The 27156-nt window shown below is 37.0% G+C and overlaps 1 protein-coding gene across 7 annotated transcripts in view; it reads left to right on the plus strand.

Annotated features, from left to right (window-relative positions):
• LOC115448274 (piezo-type mechanosensitive ion channel component) overlaps positions 1-27156 on the plus strand; it is a 52940-nt gene that overhangs the window by 23723 nt on the left and 2061 nt on the right. For 2 of the 7 annotated variants that reach the window (XM_037441994.1, XM_037441997.1), the window contains 43 exons: positions 251-359; positions 719-800; positions 1243-1474; positions 2527-2725; positions 3427-3626; positions 3855-4003; positions 4263-4406; positions 4678-4750; positions 4948-5072; positions 5317-5512; positions 5793-5972; positions 6155-6324; positions 6462-6594; positions 6979-7206; positions 7374-7612; positions 7930-8115; positions 8374-8563; positions 9039-9190; positions 9326-9489; positions 10662-10715; positions 11820-11935; positions 12518-12643; positions 13681-13798; positions 14218-14375; positions 14890-14969; positions 17421-17565; positions 18136-18252; positions 18505-18671; positions 19009-19173; positions 20473-20586; positions 21592-21678; positions 22309-22456; positions 22732-22946; positions 23141-23299; positions 23539-23665; positions 23947-24093; positions 24205-24305; positions 24604-24785; positions 25214-25394; positions 25736-25833; positions 26131-26228; positions 26416-26519; positions 26934-27075. In XM_037441994.1, the coding sequence (XP_037297891.1) occupies positions 251-359; positions 719-800; positions 1243-1474; positions 2527-2725; positions 3427-3626; positions 3855-4003; positions 4263-4406; positions 4678-4750; positions 4948-5072; positions 5317-5512; positions 5793-5972; positions 6155-6324; positions 6462-6594; positions 6979-7206; positions 7374-7612; positions 7930-8115; positions 8374-8563; positions 9039-9190; positions 9326-9489; positions 10662-10715; positions 11820-11935; positions 12518-12643; positions 13681-13798; positions 14218-14375; positions 14890-14969; positions 17421-17565; positions 18136-18252; positions 18505-18671; positions 19009-19173; positions 20473-20586; positions 21592-21678; positions 22309-22456; positions 22732-22946; positions 23141-23299; positions 23539-23665; positions 23947-24093; positions 24205-24305; positions 24604-24785; positions 25214-25394; positions 25736-25833; positions 26131-26228; positions 26416-26519; positions 26934-27075 (6300 nt within the window). Of the gene's footprint in view, positions 1-250; positions 360-718; positions 801-1242; positions 1475-2526; positions 2726-3426; positions 3627-3854; positions 4004-4262; positions 4407-4677; positions 4751-4947; positions 5073-5316; positions 5513-5792; positions 5973-6154; positions 6325-6461; positions 6595-6978; positions 7207-7373; positions 7613-7929; positions 8116-8373; positions 8564-9038; positions 9191-9325; positions 9490-10661; positions 10716-11180; positions 11226-11819; positions 11936-12517; positions 12644-13680; positions 13799-14217; positions 14376-14889; positions 14970-17420; positions 17566-18135; positions 18253-18504; positions 18672-19008; positions 19174-20472; positions 20587-21591; positions 21679-22308; positions 22457-22731; positions 22947-23140; positions 23300-23538; positions 23666-23946; positions 24094-24204; positions 24306-24603; positions 24786-25213; positions 25395-25735; positions 25834-26130; positions 26229-26415; positions 26520-26933; positions 27076-27156 lie in introns of all 7 variants that reach the window. The other 5 variants (XM_037441996.1, XM_037442000.1, XM_037441995.1 and 2 more) reach the window with 4 other exon arrangements.

Consider the following 27156-nt stretch of genomic DNA (forward strand, 5'->3'; position numbering starts at 1 on the left):
TTGTTTGACGTGTAAAACGCTGGTATGTATTAGTTTAATTTAATTATATTTGCATAAAAATACTCCCTGTAGGATTGTGATGGAAATGTTGAATGTTGGCTCGAAGGACCAAAAAAAGTTGATGGCCTCGTTTTGTGGAATTGCTGGTTATGTAGAGAAACAGTTAATAAATGTATGACAAACAATATCATGTTATTATGTTTACCTACATAATTATATTTGCAAATACGAATTGATTGTTTATGTTCAGTTGATGCGCAACTTGAGTCCGACCAAGCGCTGGTCGAGCGTGCGCTCAGGGTCGGCGACGAGGCAACTGCACCAAGACTCCACTGGCTCGGTGGTGGTACCGGACGAAGGTAACGAATCGTTTACTTTGTATTGTCAAATAGGTACAGTCACCTACATAAGTGAGTGACCATAAATTAAAATTTCATATCCGTAGCGATCACATTAATTGTATAGGTACATTTTTGTGTTTTTACCAACATTTATTTTCGCCATGAAAATAAAGAGGAGATGTTCTTTATGTCACAATACAGAAGAAAATGTATTACAATTAAATTTAACAATTAGTATAGGTAGGTGATTTAAAATTTTGAATATGTTCAATTAATTTTGTGGCTGACTGTACTTAAAAGGCATATAACGTATATTTACTTTAATAATTACCCGTCGAGTACTTGTGTGGCAGTTATTATTTACTAAAACGTTACAGAGTCGATCATAGAAGAAGAAGAACCGACGCTATTGGATGACATCATCGCAGCCGTTATAGATTTCTTCCAAGTTCTGGTCAGGTAAGTTGTATGCTTAATTTATTAGTTGATTTTTTAAAATTATTTTCGCTTCGCTATTTTATAATATTATTGGAAGGCGATGTATCTCGATTCTCGATCCATTTGGAAAGCAAACATAAAAATATTCGATATATATATATAAAAATGAATCCCTATTTCCCTTGGTCACGCCATCACGCGTGGACGGCTGGACCGATTTCACTATTTTTTGTTGTGTGTGTTATTGTCAGGAGAAGAAATGAAAGAAAAAATCTTATGAAAGAAAAAAATCAAAAAATTGCACGTAAAATTAGAAAATTTAAGAAAACTTAACGAAAATATTGATTTTATATAAGCGTCAATTGTTTGAAATAACTGTCAGCCTAACGTACTCTAGCAAATTATTATTATTTAGAAATCACATAAACTATTGTTTTGTTGTTATTGAATTTATTATTTCCAGATCATCGTATATAGCGACAACAATAACAATGATGGCGTGGAGTATAATGTTCCATTCGTGGCTCACTTTCGTTTTCCTCATGTGGGCGAACATTGTGTGGCTGTGCCAAGACCAACGCTCGTTCATGCTGAAGACGAGTCCCATACTAGTCTGTTACGCCATGCTGCTTCTCCTAGCACAGTATATTTATGGCATGAATTTATTGGAATCAGAGCTACCTTCAAACATAACGGTCAGTTTGGTATAATAATACGAGTTTTTTTTTTATTGCTTTGAATGGACGAGACGAGCTTTCCGTTCGTCTGATTGTAAGCGACACAACTGCCATCCTGGGACATGAGGTGTTCAGTTTTATTATGTCCAGTAGTTACAATTTCCTTCAAACCGGAAAACAACAGTGACTAAACACTGCTGCTTGGCGGCAGAAATAGATATTGCGGTGGTATCTACCCAGACGGACTCTCACATATGAAAGATCTACAACCAGTAATTTAATATTTATTTAGTAAGTATTTGTAATAGTATTAATTATCGCGTTATTAATATTTTATAATTAAGGTTTTAAATAATGAGTTCCTAAGTTCGATTCCCAGTTCATGCACTACAATTTACTTTTTCGAAAACACATCGAAGTTGGCTGGCAGTGGTATCTATGTCCGATATAAGGATAAGACTGACTATTTTAATTAATGCCATCTTATTGCATACGTAATTGAGACAGGAAAATAATCGGAATCAAAATGTTGTTATACTAATGAACTAAATAAACAAAGTTACAACTGCACTCATGCATATTTTGACCATTTAGCAGTACCCCATAACTAGCGAAACATAAATCCGGTCGGTTAATTATAGGGTTGAACCAAAATGATCGACTTTCGCACGAACCCTTATTTAACTCATTCGTACAACGAAACAGTGATTGGCTCATTTTAACATACGAAAAGGTTTTAGACCGCGTTATCCTTTGAATTAGTAATCAGACTTGCAGTACTAAAAAGGTGTCCATAACTTAGTTTGTGATATTGGGTAAATTGTATTTCGTTACTTCAGAAAGTAAATCAGCTTAAAGAAAAGGAAAAGTTCAAAATAGAGAGGTTGGCAAAAAGAAACTAGTTTAGGTACCTGCCTTATAACTCGATACTTAATGTAGATAATCGACAGTCGATATTTGGACTATTAGAAGAGTCGATGTCTTAGGGTCAATATCATTTAGATAGATATCAAGTTTTGACGACAGATATTTTCTCAGTTATATTAAATTGTCAAAATTTGTGTTATCAGGAAGTGAATCTCCGTCAAATCGGTCTCGGAAGGGCTAACGGGGAGCCGTGCGTGCCGCTGCTGATCAAGGCGCTGTTCACGTGCATGTTCTGGGTGACGCTGCGCCAGCGCGTGCAGGAGATCCGCCAGCGGCGCCAGTCCGCCGCCATCACCGACATGGCCGCGCCGCTGCAGCTCACCGTCTCTACTGCCGCTAGCGGTAAGAGTTAGGATATAATATGTCATTGTACTTGAGTACTAATTATTCGATAAATTCCCGTAAGTGTAGAATGTTTTATTTATGAAACAATGGTACTATTACATTAATATTGGACATGAAGATATGATTCCATTATTTGTATTATTATATTGTTTTCTTTACTGATGATACAGGTCTGGCTTATGGTAATTTCAAAATTTACTTTCCTTTCAGCGAACTAAAACAACTGCTTTTCACGAACTGAATTATTTTTATTGGTTTTTTCGTCACGTAAGAGTAATATCAAGCTAATTTATTTAACGCCAATCGCCTACAACTTACAGATATTATTATACGACTCCATTTCAGCAGAACTCTTTTTATGATATTTTCACTTCCACTGCCGCCTCAGTAGTATAAGTTTTATAGGGTTTTGTGCACCTATAGATAATTTTTGATAGGGCTGCATTCTGAACAAACGTTGCGTTTTCACATATTTGCATGCACTAACAATAATATAGGTCTATATCCATCGCGCCCGTGCGTTCCTAGTGAGTCTTTGGATTAGCCATATTGCTTTGGTACTCGCAGCCGGATGTCATTTCTTTACCTTGATTTTTTTTAATTTCCACTATTATAGGAATGTAACGGCAATCTTCAGTATTTTGAAATGTTGTTTTGGGTTAATTCAGATATAATGAATGGTTGTTTATTCCGCGCAGTACTAGAGGCGCAGCGCGAGGAGGAGAGCCGGTCGCGGCTGCTGCGCGCGCTGGGCGAGTGGCTGCGCGCCATGTGTGCGCGCTACTGGATCTACGTCGTCGTCATCATGCTGTTCGTCATTGGCGTTACTGGAGAGCGGATGACCATCTTCAGGATCATCTACATGTTCCTTTTCCTTGTGTTTATACTCATGTTCCAGGTGAGACAGAAATCATTTTTAAAGAAAATTTATTAATATTATTTAAAGTTTTAACGTATTATTTATTGGTCTGTCATTATATTATTATGTCTTGCTTCATGAAAATAATTTCAATCATAATTTTAATTTCTTTTACAATCTTCCAACCATTAGTTAAACTATATTTTTACACACCACAATTTTTATGAACTGCAACAAAATGGTATTTAAGTTTATTTATTTTTACAGATAAGTTGGTACTGGTGGCGTCGGCTAATGTATGTGTTCTGGATAACGGTCATCATCTACTCCATGATCAATCTTATCCTCATATACATATACCAGTTCGATAACTTCTCTAAAACAATAGAGGAGTACTTGCTTATAAACGAGAGACTGTGAGTTTATATATAAATTAATTTATTTTTTGTATTTTTGTCATGTTTATTTATAGCGTTGTAGTTATGATAATTATTTTGTTCATGGGACCAATGTGACAACTTATTCTACTGAACAATGTAGGAATCACCCAAAACGTCTTAAAAAATTCAGAGTAATCGCTGTACATACATAAAAATACATACGCGTCAAATAAAGGCGGTAAAATAAAATAGATAAACTATTGATATAAAGTTTTATGTGTGATATATTTTTCAGGCAACACGATTTGGGATTAGAGCCGTATCATCCGGCGGACTTGTTCGTGAAGCTTCTAACGCCAACATTATTCTTGATTATTACGATAATGCAAGTACATTATTTCCACAAGGATTTCATGGCTCTATCGGATCCAAAAACCAGGTACTTTTATTTGTCAAACTCACTTTATCTGGCCCAGTAGTGCTGGAACCCGCCTTGTTGCGTACAGATTTCTATGTCGACCTGTTTTAAAACTTTGTTGTGAAACCAATGGCTTGAAGTTCTTTGAAACTTCCAGCTAGCGTTTTCTAAACTGTTTTCAAGAACATAGCCCTGTGACAGAATGTACCGATGTACTCCAGCAGCTTTTTTTAAATCTGAAGTATAAAATTACTATAATATGTTGTATGTTGAGATAATAATTATTTTTCAGAACAAACAGCTTCGTTAAGGAACCCGAATCCAGTAGGCCGAGTCAAGCCGGCGCGTCTACTATGAATAATGATGTAAGTACATTGGCAATTTGAGCATAATTTAAAATACAAGTTATGAACTTATCATTAGATCTTAGTGGCATTAAAAAGGGCTTAGGATATCTCGCATCACTTGCGTAATTATAAGCAAATCCCTCAAATCTTATTACTTGTTAACGATCTTCTTATAAAGTGTTTGTAATATTTTTAAATATTGTTATATTTTATAGGTGCCCCAACTTCCGCTAGAGGAGGAGGTTCGACGCGTGTCCATGGAGGGCAGCGTCACAGAGGCTGAACACTCATTAGAGATGTCCACTTCGGTTAACACCGCTGCCAGACGGTCATTAAGAAGGTACGGTTTATTTTTTTGTTATTTCATTAGTAATAGATTATTTATAATTTCAGGAGTACACCCCATAAAAACGAATAAAAATATTCTGTAGGAAGGTACTAACGTAATTAAATAAGTATTCAATTTCAATAAAAATGAAATTGTTTTTGCATGTCTTTTATAAAAAATAAAATAATATAGTGTACAATATATTGGTATTAGCCCCGGTGATTTCGCAACTGTAGTTATATAATACTGTTGTCAGGAAGTCGTCCCGCGCGCGGTCGTACGCGCCGACGCTGACGGAGCGCCCCTCCACCGGCTTCCGCTCCGTCATGATGCGCGCCTTCGTCGCGGTCCGGCACATCGTGTACCAGTGGACTGACAAAATATTCATATACCTCGACATACACCTCATCAAGATCATATTCGTGTCCTTGATGCTTCTCTGCGTTATGAACGTAAGTTTGTAGTAAATGATATAGCTAGGTATGTATTGTAGTCCCTAATATTGTTGATGGACTGAAGATAGGCCCACGCGGCGTGTTAGCTATCGGTTTTACGAATGCGAACTAACTTTAGGTCAGTGGAAATGATTGGGGATAGTTATAATTATCTATAAATATGTACATGTTCCCGTTTTTTCCGTAATATGGACTCATACATTTTTAAAGCCATTTTAAATTCTACCAAATATTAAGCTGTAAACTTAAATACCAAAAGTACCCACAATGATTTCAGGTATGTGCAATGCATGTCCCAATAATGATAATAATATCCCCGGCGCTGTGGCTCAGTGCTCGCAAGCAGCGCTTCTGCGTGCTCCTCATATCGACGCTGATCAGTGTCTACCTCATGGCAAAGATGGTGTATCAAATTGACTACATCAAGCACTCATTCTTCGATGTTAGTTGTACTACAGTAAGTGTATTATATTTGTTACTGTTATCGACAAATTTCGAGTGACCATTTTAATATATTTTTGATTCCAATCGTATAATTTTATTACAAATATGAACTAATATCAAAAACGTGAATAATATTTTATAAACCAATTCCAATTGAAGTAAGCGTTTCCATGTGATTTTCGACTCAAATTTCAGGTTGGTGAAAACGATACGTTAAATTTGACAACGTACAATAACGCCGAATGGATCGGGTTCTACAAGGCGACTAGCGATAAACCGCTGGTTGCGTTGCTGAAGGGATACATCGGACTTATTGTTGTGTTCACGTTCTACTCGTTGGTTACTTACAGACAGCAGGCTATTCGGTAAAACTTATTGAATATCGAATTTTCGTAATCACTTTATTTTATTATTTAGCTCTACCGCTACTTTCACAGTACAAATACGTTCAAATAAATATTGCAAAATTTATATCGATAATTTAAGTTACCCACACTTACAGGGATATGGGTTTGTTACCGAAAAATAAAGACAAGATAATGTTCCCCGAAATAACGCGTAAGGAAGCAGACAAGGATATGATACACTGCATCAAATATCTAGTCAATTATGGGTTTTATAAATTCGGCGTCGAGGTAAGTTTAAATTTAAGATACAACACGTATAAAAAAAGAATTAGACATTAACAATATACTCATTATAGTTAAAGCAAGGTTCTAAGAAAATACACCGGACAGGACTATTTCATACGAACTATTGCGGTAACTTGCAAAACATTTTGTAATATGTAATCATAGAAACACGCAATACTACTTGCATAGTGTCTTGATATACCCGCCTGCTTATACTATTCTGCTTAAAGATATTGTACCGCGCTGTAAAGTTAGTTTTAACGTAGCTGTGCCTTATGCATTCAACACTTTGCTTTCAATTAAACAAACACTTGACACCGTAGCACCAAAATTGGGATGTGTATTTTATTTAGAATTTATCGATGCCTACCTATGAATCGATTCCAGATAACTCTTATATGCCTGATGGGCGTTATCGGTTCCCGAATGGATGTCTATGCCGTGTTCTACTCTGCTTGGCTTCTAGTCCTCGTATCTATAAGAAGAATTCGCCAAATGCGTTTGTGGCCAGCCTTTACAGCATTCGTTACATTCCTAGTACCAGCACAGTATATGATAGCTGTCGGATTTCTACCTCAACTCTGCATTAATTATCCGTGGAGTGGGCAAGATCAGGTATTTATTGTTTGTGATCGTATAATAATTATAAATTTCCCAAGGTATAGGAGTCAGTGATATTAATATTTCATTTAAATTATTAAGTTTTAATCGATTCCTCTGTGTCGGAAATATCGATAATTGATGTTAGATTTTACAATTAATTTGAATCTATGTTTTTTTAGCAAATGAAACACGTTCGAACTTGGTTATTCCTGCCATATGCTGACGAGCCGCCACATGCAATAAAACTTATATTCGATTACTTCCTACTACTATTTGCAACTAGACAGCTTCGAGTGTTCGGCGTAGAAAAGACAATCGGTGAAGAGTACGCCGGCGGATCCAATAGTGAAGACATAGGCAAAGACTGGGAAACGCCAAACTTTGTAAATCCGGTGCCAGACTTCCTTGGTTATGTTGGGTAAGATTTTTTTATCGGTTTTTGAGTTGCCACCAGTATAGAAAACTGTTGAAGGTTAAGTTTAATTAATTAAACATTTCATTTAATCTTGGTATTTAAAAATATACTTTGAAAAGCAATTTAGTGAGGTCTATATTTGTATGTACTGCAGTGTTTGTAGATATGTCAGATTTCAAATAATATTTCCGGCGCTCAGCAGTAACTTTTTGATAATATATTATATATTATAATATTTTAAAAATAAACAGAAGCCTTCTCTTAAAAAAATATATATTTCAGAAGGACCAATTATGTTTGTTTTTTTTTTTATATTCTAGTACATGGTTGGACGTGATCAAGCGCATGGTGTTCTTGGGAATGTTGTGGGTAACGCTGGCCATCATGTTCATGACTGGTACCAACCGAGTCAATCTCTTCTCGATGGGTTATCTCATCGGTTCCTTCATATTCCTATGGCAAGGCACCGACTTTTACTTACGGCCGAAAGATGCCATACTACAATGGTAAGTCGATTTTTAATTGTATAGTAATGAAAACTGTATACTTTCAACTTCAATAAGAATAAATAAAGGTGTAGTTTTTTGTAATTATCTTCATAAATTGAGCTAATAATTTTGACGATCTTGTTATACTAAAAAAAAAATATTTCGATATGAAATATTGATTTAAAAAATTAAAATAGATATAGGTATCGCGATTTCAACAATTAGAGTAGCTAAACGAGATAGTGATACAAAATTTAATAAAAACTAATTTTCGAGGTGGTCCTGGCTGCTGCGGTACAACGTGTCTGTAGTAGTGGTGAAGGCCCTGCTGCAGATCCCCGGGTGTATCTTCAGTGCCGTGATGCAGGAGCACGCGTGCTGGCTCGTGCAGCTGCTCGGTATCGGATGCGTCGACAAATTTGCCGGCGGCAACATTGCACGCTTCCTCAAAATGCAGTATATTAAGGTACGTCACATTTTTATTGAAATCATTACAGTGGTAGATAAAAAAAAATGAGTACTGGTAAAATTTGTATATAACTATCATTGGCACATTAATAGAAAAATATGAGTCATAGGACTCGGGTATTATCAAAATTTAATTTTTGTATATATTACAAGGCTGCACATTATCGCATCTGATAGATGTGTTCGTTCATCAATGTAAAATTTATCACATTTTATGTATAAATCATTATTCCTCCATATCTGTATATTTGTACTAACTTTGTCGATAGTGGTACCGTCAGAGGACATTAAAGGTATTACCGTTGGTAAGTATAGTTACAGCGTGTTTGCTTAGCATATTACAAAGGCATCAAATGTAGTTAGAATATGTAGTATTGATGCTTACGTAGGTTAGATTCCCAAGATTTTTATATCCCTGTCTGCTAGTGATTGTAGTAACTATTATCTTTTCTAAATAAAATGCATTTTTGTAGGATGCAGCGTGTTCTGTACCTCAGGAAGACATAGGCCTTGCATGGGACGGGGTCTGCTTCGCATTTTTGATCTTGCAACGAAGACTGTTCCACAGCTACTATTTCTACAGGGTTATAGATGAAAGCAAGGCCACTACTGTACTTGCTTCTAGGTACGATCTGCCAGTTTTGAGGCTTTAACACCAATGAATCCTTGCGATTGCAGAATTTAATTATACTACATAATATTTTTGTGACACTTTAATGATTATAATCGATAATTTCCACATATCGATAAAAAATTGCAGGGGTGCGGAATTGATAGAGGAATTAAGACAAAAGCAAATGCTAGTGCAAGAGGAGCAAGAAAAGAAGATATTGGAGAAAATCAAAGTGAAAATGGAAAGAATTAAGGCAAACCAGAAGAAAATACAGGGAGCTATGACTAAGGAGCCACACCACCATGACGCCGGTAAGCATTGTCATTCACAACTAAATCAAAATAAATATGACATTATCCAAAGTTGATTTATGAAGGGAAAATATGACATGTGTTACCTCCTTATAAACATTTTAATTCGTTTTTCTAATTTCGTTTTTTATATATAGGGTTTCAAAAGCGTAAGTGATGTCATTCGTGAATTATTCAAAACACTTGAAAATAATGTTTCCAAGCAAGAAGGTTAATGGTTAAATGTGTATGGTTCTGTGTTCTGTGTATGCGTCACCCAGAGGAGGACGAGGAGACTCAGGCCGGCGAGTCGGAGCGCGCGCCGCTCGTGCCGCTCGTGCGCGGCGACTCCGACGCGTCCGCGCGCGGCTACCACACGCCCGACAGCGCCGCCTCCCCCGCCGCGCCCGCCTCCCCCGCCACCCCGCGCGGCTTCCACACGCCCGTCAGCGTACCGTCCGCGCCGCCCACCCCGCCGCCGCAGCCCATCCCGCTCCCCGCGATCCCGGCGCCGAGCTCCCAGGGCGGGCCGCCTTCGCCGTCCTCTGCTTTGATGACGGTTTCTCTCGACGCCTATTTGGAACCGCGTCGGATTTCCTTCGAGTCCCCTCTGTCGTCAGAAATGCTGCCTCGTGCGCACAGTCCGGAGGAGTCGTATCCTGTGTTCTCCCCCCCTCCCATCCGCCGCCGCCACACGGTCGCCAGCCCGAGCGTTCTGCAACGAACGTCGATTATATCACAGTCGAGTCGCGCCGAGCCGAATTCTCATCATACGTGTAACTACCGAAGCGTCGTTATTTTTGGTTCTCTAAAGCTGAGTACAAGCGGGTCAAATCTGATTTATCGAATAACGAATAATTTTTAAGTTGAATCGCAAAATATATTAATAATAGAACTTAACATTAAGTTTAGTTCGAGAGTTAGATCATAAATAATGGATATTATGAACGTATTCGTTATTTATTATTGTCGCCGATACAGCATACAAATATTGTGCAAAAGAACATTATTATTGAATACGTTAAACATACAATACAATTGCTTATTGTTGTCAATATTCGCGTGTTAACAGACCGCTACTACTCAGCTCGTTTTATTTTTCTAGTCCACACTGTGTGCCACTGTGTACACTGTACATAATGTATAGCAATAAACTTGTGATGTGTGTTAAATCATACGTTTTTATCACATAGGAGATGGTTCAGGTCCAACGATTAAGCGCAGAGTTTACACGAAGAGGCACGAAGGTAAAGTTAATGCCGCAAGGAGAGGGTGTTGGAAATATTAACACAAACCGTTTTATTTGATCGTTCTGAAGGTTCATGCTATATGTTCGTGTAATTTACGTTGCACATTGAAGTCTGCGAAAAAAATCTTCTTTCCAAATTTTGTATATGGCCTTGGCTTGAAAACAAAAATGTCTAAGTATTTTCCTTGAACATGTTTTCGATGATTTATTCAAATTAATTTGTTTAAACTTTTATTCTCTTCAATGTTGTGCGCAATAATTCCATGCGTTTCTGATTGGCGTTTCGCGTGTCTAACAACTGAAATGACTTCCTGATATGAAACATGTGCTTCGTAATGTTCATCCAGGGATGGTTTTGTTAATTAACAGCAACAATTGTATTGTTCACGCGTCGAATGCCAATACAGCCCTATTAATACATTTGGTGTGCGATTTGCCGTTGAGTTGTGCTTTTTTCTTATAGCCCGAGACAGGCCGCCGTATAAGCCGCCCGCCAGTCATCAAAAGGGTAACGTTGAGTCGAATGTCCTGCGCTCTAACCTTGTAACTGCGTTATTAACCTATCCTCGGCTTGTGGTATTTAGGCAAGTAAACCAGTGGCGGGAACTGTCATTATTGGAATCGGCTATTGTATATGTGTATAATAATTGTGAATATTATGTCGTTGAGACAAGACGCGTCCGTTCACTTGCTTGCACGCTTGCTTTGTTGATGCGTGTTGAGCTTCTTGCATGCCGTGTTAATGCACTTAAGCTTGTGGGTGTTTCTAATATAACAATAAATATGTTAAATTATATATATATATTTTTTAATTCTTCTACATAAATAGTTTTTTTTTAATGCATGCATATAAATAAAATTGAATGAATTTAAAAGATAATAGACTTTATTTATGTAGTTTACAATAATGATTTACAAAATAGGGATAAAAATCATTTGGATATTCTTCGAGCTGTTTTATAAATTAAAAAATTATATCAGTAGAAATTATCACAAAACACAGTTTGCCTTATTTTTGTCTGAATGTACACGCTTGGTGTGAATAGCTTTCTCTATTGTCGTTACTTTATAATTACTGACGTAAGTATAATGTGTTTGACAGCTGTTCGGTCTGGAGACTACTACATGTTCTATGAATTCGATGACACCGAAGTGCACATAAAGGACGACGAGTCCAGTTCTGACGAGGATGCGCCCAAAGACATGGGGATTGGGAAGGTAAAACTTACTGATTCATTGTTACCACATTATATTAACTACTGGGAACATTAGATTTGTTTGTCGATAATGGAATGTCAGTGTCGATAATATGGTGTCGATAATCTTATGTTTTTAATTTGTTCGTCGATTGGGAATTTCTATTGGGTTTCTTAAGTATTGCCATGATAAATTATTTTCTTTGTAGTGGTGCATGTTTAGAAACAAAAGTATGATAGAAGTATTTATATTCTAGCATGTATTGTATATGTAAGTATATTAGCCATAGAGACGGGATGTTTGTATTAAAACGTGGATGGGTTTTTTGTACTCCGCCTCTATGCAGCTTAAGGTGACTAACCCATATGTCCAGTAATTAATAAAGCACAGCATTGCGCGGATCGGTACATTTTGCTTTTACTTAATATCTATTTTTTTTAAATAACTGATACGATTCACTTAGAAATATACGGAATTTTGACAATACACTAAGGATATGGTTGCAAACAATTCCAATTTCCACACGGAAAGTGAGTAATAAGCAAAATGTACGGTGAGTGGTCGCACAACGCTTGCTGGTGTGTGACGTGCCGCGCGCCGCAGCTGTTGTCGACGGCGATCAAGACGGACGTGACGCGCGCCGTGTCGCTGCGCCGCGCCTCCGCGCCCGCCGTGCGCTCCGCCCGCCACCTCTCGCTCGGCAGCTACCCGCTCTCCTACCCGCATGAGGTATGACACGCGCCGACACCGCCAGGGAGTAGCTGGGGGGCACGTGTAACACTATTGGAAAACATCCTTTAAAAAAGATTATCGCACTCTTAATAAAATAATGGCCCATTCCAAAATTGCCCATTTGTGGAAATCGTCAAACAACCAATTTCTGTTTGCGACCTTTTAGTTTTTCCCTTTTTTTTCATTCTATAGGTTTCATTTTTTACCTATCTTTAATAAGCTCAATTTTATAGCAACTTCAAAAAAAAAGGTAGCAAACAGTAATTCGTTTTCCGACGACTGCCACAAATTAACAATTTTGAAATAGGTCATTATTTTATTAAAAGTGTGCTATATATTCATCTCTGCTATCGAATCGAACACTTTTTAGTATCTAGAGCACGTGCCCCCTGTTAAATAACTACCTACGCCTGTGTCACGCCACTCAGTCGGAGTTGCCAATTTTCAAATATAATCACTAGAAGCATTCGCTAAAAGTGCTACGTATCTATAATATCCATAGTAGCACAGCGCAAATAAAAATGAGCATATTTTTCACATAATTTTTAGTATCATTAGAGATTTAATTCTATAACTTTAAAAATAGGCCTAATAAGTAGTTTGAATTATTGATATATTTGCAGATTGCTATATTTAGATTAGTTTTTACTTGCTATAATAATTAGAATATTTTTTTAATATAGCTTCAAATTACGTAAATGTAGTTTTTAGTGATATCATCTGGCAACTCTGACAGATAATTATCATATAAAACTTATTTATTTCCGCTTGGGTTTATATTGCACGATTTGTTATATTATGTTGTATTTTTTTGTTCCGTGTGTATGGTTTGGTGTTTTTGTTATTATTATTAGACCTTATATTTTAGTTATGCACTTATTATTAAAATTTTAACAAAATTATGTATTTTGTGTTCGTTATACAATTTCATTTAATTATTTTTTTTTGTTGCCAAAATTTATTATAAATGTGTTTATTTTCTCTCTCTAATTTATAAATGTTTTTTTTTTTAAATATCGATATTATGTTTAAAGATGAAAAAGCACATATCCCACTCTGACATTACCCGTGAAGGGGATGTGAACGTGGGTATGTCGGGACGCGACCGAGACGGTGCCGGATCCGATATAGACGACTACGCACCATTGCCTGGTACGTTATATTACCCTGAAACAGAAGTGAAAAGCATTCAAGGTGCCAAAAGAAGTGAAATTTATTCCTAGATAAAGCAACTTAACATTAATCTATATTAAAATAAAAATGTTTCACTGAGTAACCATATTTAACGAAAATAAAGTTTACACGCCTCTACACACCCGTATTCATCTATCCACCGATAAACAATCAGTTATAAGTTTTTCGATCGAATGCCAAAATAGAGCAATTACAACAAACATTTTTTGACATGCTTACAAATGATTTATTTTGATTGGTTTGTCCTCGGGATTGGATTAAACAATAAAATTGGGATCGTTTATAATTTTTGAATCAGCCGTATATCGACTTTGTAAATATTTTCTAAATATATATATTCAACATTCTCGTTATTATAATATTCTGTTTATTTTTAGAACAAGAGACGACATTCGACAAAATAAAGCGGTACCTGGAGATCGCGTGGGCGTTCATATCGAGCTTCCTCGTGTCGATCACGCGACACCTGATGAAGTACTCGCGCGACTATCGATACGTTTCGCGAACGCTCTCAGTTGAGAAGAAAATTCTGAAGGTAAAAACATCATTGTATATTTCATAGAAACAATATCTAAAAATTGTACGATATGTGTGCTGTGGGTTTTGTGAATATAAAGGGATCACAAATGACGTTATTTCTTACTCATTTATCGATGTTTCGTTTTCGACTTCTCTTTTGTGTGGATTCACTAATGTCGGTGGAGTAATCGATATTCTTTAATCGATTCTAACCAATCGCTATATCCGTCTACTAAGATTATAACCGTGGCTGGCTTAATCCTTTTTGACTGTAGTAGTTACTCTCACCTAGGATGATAATCATGTATAACAACGTGAATGGATAATGTATTTGTCTCACTCAAATATTTAAATTAAACTACTTTTCGAATTTCGGTTTTAATGTTTTAGTTTTCTCCAGACGTTTCGTAGACTTTGCAGTTTTCATGGTTACGGGGAGGTTTGCAAGATGAATTTAATTTAAATGTCTAAGTTTCGCGTAAACATAAGAAATCATCAGTCAAATATACTAAAAGTTGCAACATTTACAGGAGAAAGAAGGCTTTGGCATTGGACTGAGAGAAGGATCTCAGATGATATGGGAACCTCTTCCGGAAACTTTGTTGCATCAGTGAGTATATCATTATTATTTTATCGGTTGGATTATGAGTACTGCTGTTATGTCTATTTTTGCCGCAAAGCACCAGAATGCAACCATTGAATTCCCGTGGGAAAGACATTGTCGCCAATTTTATTGGATATTTTTAGAATTAATATCTGATGCGTCCTTGACATGAGCAGTGCAGTGTCTTGTATTGCTTTGTAATTGGAAGTTCTAGATAATTTAGGTATTATAGACAGTTGCGGCGGTTACAATTCGACGTGTAACATGATCGACTCGTTCACATATTTAAAAATCTACTTACGAAATCTTTTCTACGTGCAAATGATTACAGCTTTCGCTTTAACTTCAGCTTGAGCCCGATTTGAAGATGAGTTTACTTTAGATTTTGATTGCTTATCAAATACTTCTTAGATAATTTAGACCGTACTTGACATAAAGCTTACTGTTGATGCTGTACGGTTTAGGATTTATTGATATAGAATTTAACGTATAAACATTACTTACAGTTTATATGAGCGTATTTAGTGCTTGTGTGGTCACTTCAGAATTGAGTATCTATTTTGGCTGTATGGTTTTTGTATTGTATTTGCTGGTTTAGTGAGTAGCCCATTTTTTGCATGCTGCCTAGTGCCCCCATAGTCGAGGACACTAATGACAATAATCTACTGGCGCCCGCTGTAGACATGGGGTTCGTATTGTTCTGTAGTATTATGTTTATCAATAGTAGAAAATAGAATGCTTTATAGAGTAGTCGCTGTTAAGAAGTAGTTATAGGTCATCTCCCATCTAATGGCATTCAGGGAATACTTATTTAGAAATATTATTTTTTATAATACTTGACGAGAAAATCAAAATTATGCATATAATATTAAATTTAAAAAAAAACTGCTAATTGTAGAACTTCATTATCACAGCACAATGGATACATAAATGTCGACTCACTTGGCTTGTAATCATTCTACAGTATAGATAAGTACAACATAAAAGTAAAAGAAAAGTTACGGAGATGGTTTTTCTTGATCATACTATTTTTCTAAATAAGTTTTCTTTAATTTCGAGGTAGATTTCTTTCAACATGCATTTTTCAAGTCAACTCATAACACAAAATATTCGCATTGAGAGATGTGTGCGAGTGTGGATGATTACGCGATGTTTGCAGCCGTAAGTTAAGCGAAATAAGCGTGCCGGAGATCCGCATCCTGGCGCCCAGCATGGAGCGCGGGCTGGACGCGAGCCCGCCGCCGCGCGCCGCGCCCGCGCACGCGCACGCGCACGCGCCCGCCGCCCGCGAGCCCTCCGTGCGATCGGACGGCACCTCCGAACACGAGAGCGCGTTTAGTTTGCAGACTACGGAAAGGTGGAGTGGCCCTCCGGTCGACGATTGCTTGTACTGATTTTGACTTAAAAATATTATAGTGATTTTTCAACATAATGTATGATAACATTCTATTCAATTATGTTGTTTACAAATTGTAGTAAAAAATAAAAGGCCATAAGTAAAATTTTGTTTTCAAGTTTAATTTAAAAAGTCGATAAAAACGCAGTACAAGAATCGTCCAGTATTTGTCGTCAAATGCGATGGGCTTTCTCTATGCATCTATCAAAATTCTAAATAATTTTATTCAGTTTCATCATCTCACAATTTTCGATTCTGGCACGTCGTCTCGCAGCTTTACTCGTTTATTATTTTATATTGTTTAAGTTACGGTATCGCTACAGTAAGTGTTTTTCGGTGTACTGAACTTTTAATCTACAAGTTTGCAGAGTGTGAAACTAATTTTATTTTAAAATAAATGTTGAGACATACTCGATTATATTTAAGCTCTAAATATAAAAATATAAAGGTTTATTATAAATTTAACAGAACTGTAATATAAGCTTATGAACTGTGTATTTTTGTTGCGTATTAATAAAGGCCTTGCGAATTGTACCAACCTTGTTTTCCGGATCTGGATGTAATCACAGCAAAAAAGGGACTATAAAAAATACTTTTTTGTAATTTTTTTGTACCTATTGTATTTGTTATATTGTATATATTTGAATTTAAACTATGTAAATAATATTAGCCCCAACAAAATATATTGGTTGAAACAACAAAAATCACGCACATATTCAAGATTCTAAAATTTTACACTAAAGTCACAAAAGCACTTCATATCGCTGGCTCACTATTACTAGGTCCTATATTCATTTTATTTATGTAGCAAAAATGAGATTTAAAATTTTCAGGTTAGGAAAATTTGGAAAAGACAATAATTCATGTTTCCTAATTTATTTATCCTTTGGATTGATTGGAAATATTCACTACAAAGACATTTTTGTGTCTTTCATTACATGATTCTTCATGTGATATTTATAATTCAATTGTACATAAATACAAATAATATAAAATCTTGTAGAAGTGAGACAGTGATTTATAATTTTTCAATGATTTGCTCATGAGAAAAACGCTTTTAGCAAGGACGTGACAACGCTTGAAGAGCAAGATGATTCGATGTTCAAACAAGACAGGAACCCGATCGTGCATTTGGGATACGCTCTGTGGTACGCCGTACTGGCGCACACCGATATCGTGTGCTACATTATGGTGTTTATCAATCAGGTAAGATCTTAACCACCGTTTTCGATAAACGACCCCAATCTTTGTTTTGATGCATCGCTATATTGTACAAATCAAAATCCAAAGTATTTTTGACATATTATTTATGACTTATTTTGATTGCTTTATTCTCGGGAATGGATGGTAGATTAAGATTGTTCATTAAAAAGACAGTAAGTCGATACAAAAGAGGTAGAATTTGGAGTTTTCGAAGGGGATTTTTATACTACTGTATTGATTTTATATACCTAGTAGTTTTATTTAACAGAACCCTGCACTGTCCCTAAAATCATAAGTATGATGACTTTCACTCTAGAATAAGATTTTTATGTCGACAAAGCTACGAGTAAAATCTTGTATATAATGTCCTGTGTACAACTACAGTGTACACGATACACAAATACAGGTTATGGTTTTTATAAGAAAATCATTAATAGTCCTTAGATTTGTTACGCAACAAGAAAATTATAGAAAGTATTTATTTCTAAATAAAATAATTAATTATGTTATCGCCAAGGAGAATTTAAATACTGTAATATAAAGATATAGAGAGTAAGTAATATTTTGTTGCAGATCCAATCGGCTACTATACTATCTATACCGTTACCGTTGATGGTATTTTTATGGGGAACTCTGACTATACCCCGGCCCACGAAAACTTTCTGGGTGACACTGATCGCTTATACGGAAGTAAGTTTAGTGTTAACTATCGGCTTAAACTAAATATGTCGCTAATAAGTAAATAAAAAAAGATAATTCCCAAGTAAAGAAATGTAGATTCTGTAATGCCTAGTAGTCATTTCAATGATGCTTAGAATCGATATAACTAAATCGATACTCCGACGTATTGCAAAGTTTAATCGATTCTTTCTATACAATTAAATATTTTTTAGTATTTGTAATACCTACCTAATCCTTGATTAATTTTTAATTATTTTACAGGTGATAGTATTGATAAAGAGCATGTTTCAATTCGAGATCCTACCATGGAATCAGAAGGCCATTCCAGCAAACATGCCGTTCACAGCGCCTCGGATTATAGGCATTGAAAGGAAGGTCAACTACGCCCTCTACGACTTGCTTCTTCTTCTTATAATCTTTTTACATAGGTGAGTATCTATTTTCTTTTACGCCCGAAATAAATTAGCAAGCTTGATCGATATTTGTGTAAATCGAATCGATAAGTATGCCAATAGTACCTAACGAACCAACATTGTTCTGATTTATTCATTTCCTTTATCTATCCGAAGATATGGATTAATTTTTGATTAATTTTCGTCGTTATTGCAACGTGAATCACACTGCCTAGGGAATTGTAAGTGTGTTACTATCCTTTAATGACCGATATAGGGATAATTAGTTCTTATTTTGGCGTTTAACAATCCATATATTAATATAATAAATATTGATATTACCAATAGTTTTTATCTACTTATTTTTTTGCAGATTTATGTTAAAGTCCCTGGGGTTGTGGAAGGAGTCGACGCCAGAGATTGAGTTGCGTGAGGACGTGGAGTACCCGCTGACGGCGGAGGACACGCAGCTCGTTGTGGACGGACGCGCCGCGGAGGTGGGACGCAAATACGTACAGCTGCACGACCAGACCGGACCGTGAGTACTCACGGTATTATTAATTAAAGTACCCCTACGACGAATAATAAACAATTGCGCCAAGTTTAAGGAGAAAATATTTCTCTATAGTCGTTTGACAATACTATATGTGGCGGTACAATTAATATACCCGCCATCTCGTCAAAATCACTGGAACTGCAAGATGAACTTGACAATTAGAAGCCCGATGCTCATCCATCGAAGATGGATGTGGTATTAACATAATTATTGTGATAATGCTCAACATACAGTGTGATTACACTAGATGACGATAGTGGATTCTGAATCGAGGTAGCAGAATTTGCGCAACGCGCATTATATATATACCTACGACCTCCGAATAGGAACCATCAGAGGGGCCGCAGCTGGTCAGGCGCAGCATCTGCCTGACTCGACCTGTCCATCAGGAATCCACTAACGCAATTTGCGCACAAAGCTTTAGATTTCTTGTACAGAGTAAACGGTAAAATTGGCAAGTCCGAAATCGATTCAATTGTTTTGCATTAATTATAGGGCTCGTAAAAAAGCACAATGTAAAAAAGAACAATGACAAAATGTTATAAATTTTATCTATCGGCTGCATTTTAATCAGTATTTTTCATGAATATCGCGTCTAATAAGGCTATTACTCACGGATAATAAGTAAAGCATAGAGCCGATAGATAAAGTAATGTGTGTTGCGGATCAGACAGTTGTCACCGGTTGGTGGACCGGCAGCACCGCGTGCGCGTGAACCGCGCCGTCCGCCGCGTGGTGTCGCCCGGGCTGTTCCTGCCGCGTCGCCTGCGCCTCTCCGTCATGCCCACCTCCGCATCCGCATCCGCCCCCGCCTCCGCCTCCACATCCGTGCCCTTTCAAATCCTGCGCTTCCTGCGCCTCAGCTCGCTCGCGTCCACTCCCACGCCGCCATTCTCCGACAGTTCCTCCTCCCGTACTCCCCGGTACAGAACATGTTTACGCTACTGTAGACCTTGATTAGCATATGAGTTGTTTGTTTATAATTTACGAAGGTATTTTGATATAGTTAGCTATATCTTGGTATTTAGTACGTAGATAATATACCTGGAATATAGATTACGGCAAATTTCAATAAATTAACCTAATCGCTACTTTTAGATCGATAATGAAAATTGACCAATCTGAATAAAGTGTGTTTGACATGCTTACTGGTGACTCATTTTGATTGGTTTATTCTTCAATGATCCGAAGTTAGCGACAGAGATCCTTCATTGAAATCGGCCATTAATAAATATACTACTTTTAAAAAATCTCAATAATAATTTTGTTTTTATCATGAAGGGATGAAGATCAAGAGGAAGAACATGAAATGATGAGGGACAGAGAGGAAGAGAGTCGTCAAGAACATGACGACGAGCCGGGACCTTCCAAGCCTTTGGATGATGACCATTACAAGTAAATACATTGAAATTCTTAATCAATATAAGATTTATTACAATACTAGCTTTTGCCCGCGGCTCCGCCCGCGTTTTAAAGTTTTTCGGGCTAAAGTTTTTCGTTATAAAAGTCACGGTATATATTTTCCCGGGAGGGTCTCCATACCAAATTTTATCCTAATACGTTGGGTAGTTTTTGAGTTTAACACGTTCAGGCAGACAGATGTAGCGGGGGAATTTGTTTTATATTTCTGTAGAATTTTTTAAGAGGAACAATCCCGTCATACATCATTGTTGTATAACTTTAACCGTTTACGCAGCGCACGCAACAGAAGCTCTCAAAACTAATAAATTTTCCCCGTTTTTGCAACATGTTTTATCACTGCTCCGCTCCTATTGGTCATAGCGTGATGATATATAGCCTATAGCACTCCAGGAACAAAGGGCTATCCAACACAAAAATATTTGTTCAGTTCGAACCGGTAGTTCCTGAGATTAGCCATTACTGCTCCACTCCTATTGGGTATAGCGTGATGATATATAGCCTATAGCACTCCAGGAACAAAGGGCTATCCAACACAAAAATAATTTTTCAGTTCGAACCGATAGTTCCTGTGATTAGTCATTACTGCTCCGCTCCTATTAGGTATAGCGTGATGATATATAGCCTATAGCACTCCCCGAACAATGGTCTATCCAACACAAAAAGAATTTTTCAATTCGAACCGGTAGTTACTGAGATTAGCCATTACTGCTCCGCTCTTATTGGGTATAGCGTGATGATATATAACCTATAGCACTCCACGAACAAAGGGCTATCCAACACAAAAAGAATTTTTCAGTTCGAACCGGTAGTTCCTGAGATTAGCGCGTTCAAACAAACAAACTCTTCAGCTTTATATAATAGTATAGATATATTATGTGCTTAAAGAGCATAAGTTACTATTATTATATAAAATACTCAAGGTTTCCATAAAAATATATAGCCTATATATAATGTAACGATAATATGTTATATTTTTAGAGTGAACGATGATCAAGAGCCTATAATCGCGGTAACCACGACACTGGAGGAGACCTACAAACACTATCCACAAGTGATGTTCTTGTCGTAAGTAATGTGCTTATAGATTTTTTTATATTTTCAAGTATTATTATAAAAAAAATATATATATTTAATTTTTTGTGGATGCGTCCAAATTCCAGACAAGTGCGCTGTAAATTCACGACTCGTAAGCTCTACTTAGGTTATCGTCACATTTATTCATGTGTAAGAAACGAAAACAGAGTGCGCGCGAGTTGCACGCGTTTCTGCCAGTCATCGATCAAACAAACGCACATATCTATGCTTTAGATTTAACTAATGATTCTCTCACTGATCTAGCAGCAGCAATAGCACACATTTGTGGACACATGCGTATGGGCATCACTAGCGTTGATAGTCATCTTCAGTGATGTTCATAGTATTACTCGACATGGCAAAATTATACACTGTATAACTAAAACATCGTAGACAAAGTTTATTAATAAAGCAGTAAGAGTTAAATTGAAGGCCTTCACAACTTCTCGAGTAAACGTACTCGTCACATAAATGAATAAATCGACCAAATACAAAAGTCAAACTGTTACCTATTCTCCTAAATAAATGAGTACTATATACATTAGCTGTTCAATACGATAACAGTGAAATAAAATAGAGTGGTGAGTAGTGTAACGGGCAGTGCTTGTGTGTGTGGTGCAGCGTGAAGCGGTACCTGCGTCCGACGCAGCGGTTCTTCCGCCGCATGCTGGCGCCGGGCGCGCGCGTCACGGCGGACGTGTACGCGTACATGTTCCTCTGCGACTTCTTCAACTTCCTCGTCGTTATATTCGGATTCGCTGCGTTTGGGGTAATTTGTGCATTTATAATTTGAATTTTGTCTGATTTTGTTTCGCGATATAGCTGCCCCTATCTTGTGTATATTTATCAGAAGTCTAGAAAAATATTTTTTTATCAACAATAATTTGAGCTACATAAAGCCTAAATTCCAGAAGTAAATTATGATTTGCGCCACATCTTTATCCATTTCATAATTATATTAAATTGCCTATACCTTTACATATTACGTTGATATAAATATATGTAGAACTTCCAACAGTCAATTTAATAAAACTTTGCTTCCAGACACACCAAGGTGATGGCGGCGTGCAAGCCTATTTAGAAGAGAACAAAGTACCCATACCTTTCCTTATAATGTTGATACTGCAGTTTGGTCTCATAATAATTGACCGAGCGTTATATCTGCGCAAGTTCATGCTCGGCAAGATATTGTTCCAGTACGCGTTGATCATCGGCGTACATATCTGGATGTTCTTTGTGCTTCCATTCATTACTGAGAGGTAAGGAAATACAATTCTCGACTATGCAATCTTCATACGAACTGATGTACAATGAACCCTAAAAATCACTAAAAATAGCCTATTTATTTGCATCCTTATGGACGCTACCTTTCAATTTATATGCCATTTTATTTTGCAACGTTTTCCTTTCGTCCACTTTACGAAATTCTGGAATTATAATCCGAAATTTTTAGGACGTTTAACGCCTTGCTGCCACCACCGATGTGGTATATGATGAAGTGCATATACCTGCTCCTATCCGCGTATCAAATCCGATGCGGATATCCGCGACGCATCATCGGCAATTTCCTGTGCAAGTCGTACCATTTCGTCAATATGATATGCTTCAGGGGGTGAGTTGTTAAATAGCAAATGTTTAAACATTTTTCATAATAAAAATACACATTAACTAATTATATACTTCGTACACCTTATGCTGCAGGAGCATGATGTACAATAAAGTTTAATGAATAAAAATAAATAAAATTATCACATAGAAGTAAATATTAAACCTCATGTACTTGTCACTAGGTTCTAAATCGATCAATTGTCATTTAAAAAAGGAGATATTAAGTAATACTGTCTGCTTCAGATTCATGGCCGTGCCGTTTGTATTCGAGTTGCGCACGCTGATGGACTGGATATGGACCGACACGTCGATGACGCTCATGGATTGGCTCAAGATGGAGGATATATTCGCTAGCGTGTTCCTTTTGAAGGTAATAAATTGATGTTTTATTTTACTTATCTACCAAAGTAATTGAAAAAACAACTCTTCAAGAAGAAGAGCTATTATCGAAAGTCCCTATTGAGTTAAGTCGAAAATAACACGGTTTTACTCACGCACTATGTTGTCGGAATCGCCTAGTGCGTGAGTAAAACCGTGTTATTTTAGACTAATTTAATATGTCTCGCCTAAGTTTTAATAATATTATTGCTAACCCTATTGAGATAGTTTATTACAGTTTTTTTTTATTATATTTATATTTTAAACTTTCAGTGTTCGCGTTATGTTGAAGACGAGTTTCCTCAACCGCGTGGTGTAAAGAAATCCAGCACCTCCAAGTACCTGCTCGGCGGCGGCGTGTTGGCCTTCGTCATCGCTATTATTTGGTTCCCGCTTGTGTTCTTCGCTTTTGGCAATTCGGTAACCATACACATTATACATAGCATACTACACAACCTACATTTTATGATTTTAGTGTGTGTAGATTTTAGTGTTTGACATCATAATATAAAATAAGTATTTATGTTTCAGGTGGGTCAACCAAATCCTCCAACAGATGTTACAGTTAAAATACGAATTGGGCCTTTCCTGCCAGTTTATCAGATGTCAGCGCAATCACATAACATCGATATGTAAGTTGTAATTTCTATCGATGATTATATACTCATTTCAATAACTGTTTCTCAGTGATGATGCATAATAAACTGGGTGAGCTGAAATTCTCTAATAACTCTTTTGAATTATTTATATGTCGATAAATGAAAATAAATAAAAAAAAATCAATAAGATTACCAGTAAATGGTAAAATAATATTAATTTACCAGCATGACTACTTCGCTTATCAGAGGCCTTGAAATTCCTTTTGCCGAGATACAAAAAAGGTGCGTTAATAAAATACACTATTCTAAACTATCGATACAATGTGTGCAGTTTCACGGAGCAAGACTACACACAGTTGAGCAACATGTACGCGCGCGACCGCACCGCGCAGACCTTCCTCTCCAACTACATGTACAACGACGTCGCCGTCATCACCATCAACCCCAACTCCACCATGAAGTGGGAGATCTCGCCGCCCGAACTCGACAGGCTCGAGCGGGAGGCCGTATCTAGTGAGTCTTGTTAATTGTAGTAAGAAAGAAAAGAAATTATGCTATTTCTAAAAACTAGCATAAAGAACATTATGGTACTTTCTAGAAATAAGAGCTAGTAAAAGAGGCCGGTACAATACTATCGATATAAGTTTGCTAGGCTTAAATTTTCGTATTGCGAAATTCTATGTAGGTACTTAATATTCTCTTTATCTAGCTAGGGCAGTGTTTATGCGCTAGCATCTACTAGCAACTAGTATTTAGGTGGCAGAAAGAGATTTCAATCTGTTCAAATTATTTGAATAACATAATAATGAACTGATCTAATGCAGTGCACAATATGTCTACTCTGTTGCGAATGTTTAGGGCAGAGTTAACCACATTGTCATTTGCCAATTCAATAATATTGAGTAATATTTGAAGTGGAGTATTGTGTGACGTGTGCGCAGACGCGTCGCTGCAGGTGAAGTTCACGTACGTGATCACGCACCCGACGAACGCGGTGCCGAACCCGCCGACGCTGGAGGACTCGCGCGAGGTGTCGCTGGCGGCGCTGCAGGCGGGCCGGCCCAGCCCGGAGCGCGACACGCTCATCAAGCTGCTCGCCGGCACCGCGCCCGCCGACACCTGGTCAGTGCTGACGACTCTCACTTCTAAACAATATTTCAAACACACAACTACCTTTTGGTTCAAAACAACACTACATAATATGCACAGTAAGAAATAAAACGTCAAAGAGTATATTATACGGTTTTGAGCAGACCGGCATTGTCTTAACTGGCCAAGAGTAACGGTCATTGATAACCCACCCTTACTTACCCTCAGAAGCAATGGGATCACTTTGCTATTGTAATGGTAGGATTGGGGATAAATGTGAGAATTAGACGATGTTTAGTACTTATATTGTCTATACACTACATGTCGATCCTGCCATTACAAAATATATTTTAATAGACATTGATTTGTTACAGGTTAAACGTGAAAACCCTCTTTCCAAAATTCGTAAAAGTATTCAACAAAGGCACGACGAAGCCAGCTTACCAGCTGATGCCTCAAATACCGGACGGCGGTGAGTCTAAATATATATTATGTTCTTCTAAAATCTCCCACTTGGATGTACTTATTACAAATTATAATTTAGAACGCAACCGTACTGTTATGATTCGGTACATTATAGACCAATTACATGACACGTAACGAAGGTTGAAGTCATATTTATAAAGTATTATAAATATAAAATAACTAGCACAGCCAAGCCATGACAATCCACAGTCAAGTTACTCGTAAATGTATTGAAAGCTGTCCCTAATATTTTGTATGGTTAGCTAGGACAGTTGTGTAATGTAACGTTCGGTCCCGGTTGCAGCCGACGAGGAGTCCCGGCTGTACCGCGACGTGCAGCTGCGGCTGGAGCGGGACGGCGACGTCATGTACTGGCGCGTGCGCGAAGCTTGCGCGCAGCGGGTAACATATACATGGCTTTCTTTCATTGTTTCAAACGATACGGTGATTTTAGTATTTACTTAACCTTTCAGGTTGGTTACAGATATAACTCTGACAAGGTCTTAGTTCAGGCTTAAGTTTTTTTAAAATACCACAATAACTAATATGTATTATATAGCAACTGTTCACAAAATTCTATTTCGAACAGGACCCGTTGGCGTCGATACCGCTGAACAATTGCGACATGCTCGTGATGTACACGTTCAACGATAAGTTGTTCCCGGAGACGCTGAACTTTATATCGGGTAGCGGGTGAGTATTCTCGTGTACGTAAGTAACAAAAATATAATGCATCAGGTTGGTATTGGTAGTCACATAAATATTAACTGTTCTATTTTACATGCGAATTACGATTAATATTAAATAAATAATACCTAATTCTAGAGAAATGGCACTTAAAACTGGTTTTCGGGCGAAAACTAATCCAATAGCTATCCTTGGATCAATCTCAAGATTATAAAAATAAGTCGATTGTAATCATAAAAATCATCAACAGAGCAATTAAAATAAATCGAGTGTAAATTATAATTGTGTCAAACAAACTTTACTGTGATTGGCACATTGTAGTGATTGATCCAAAGATGATTGAACACGTTACTAAAAACGTCCATAAGACACAGTAAATATTAATATATTATAAGATTATAAATTCGTTTTATTCCACAGTATCATTGGTTTGTACACTACGTTCGTGTTCTTGGCGTCACGCGTCCTGAGAGGATTCTTCTCCGGTATCTACACAAAGATCATGTTCGATGACTTGCCCAACGTCGACAGAGTTCTGCAACTGTGTCTTGATATTTACCTGGTAAGATATCATTTATATTTTAAATAATATTTTACATATTATAGTGATAAATTTCACCAAGCTTTTTAGTTTTCAATCCAT

This window comes from Manduca sexta, chromosome 23 (genome assembly GCF_014839805.1).
Source record: "Manduca sexta isolate Smith_Timp_Sample1 chromosome 23, JHU_Msex_v1.0, whole genome shotgun sequence".
In the NCBI taxonomy this organism is placed as follows: domain Eukaryota; kingdom Metazoa; phylum Arthropoda; class Insecta; order Lepidoptera; family Sphingidae; genus Manduca; species Manduca sexta.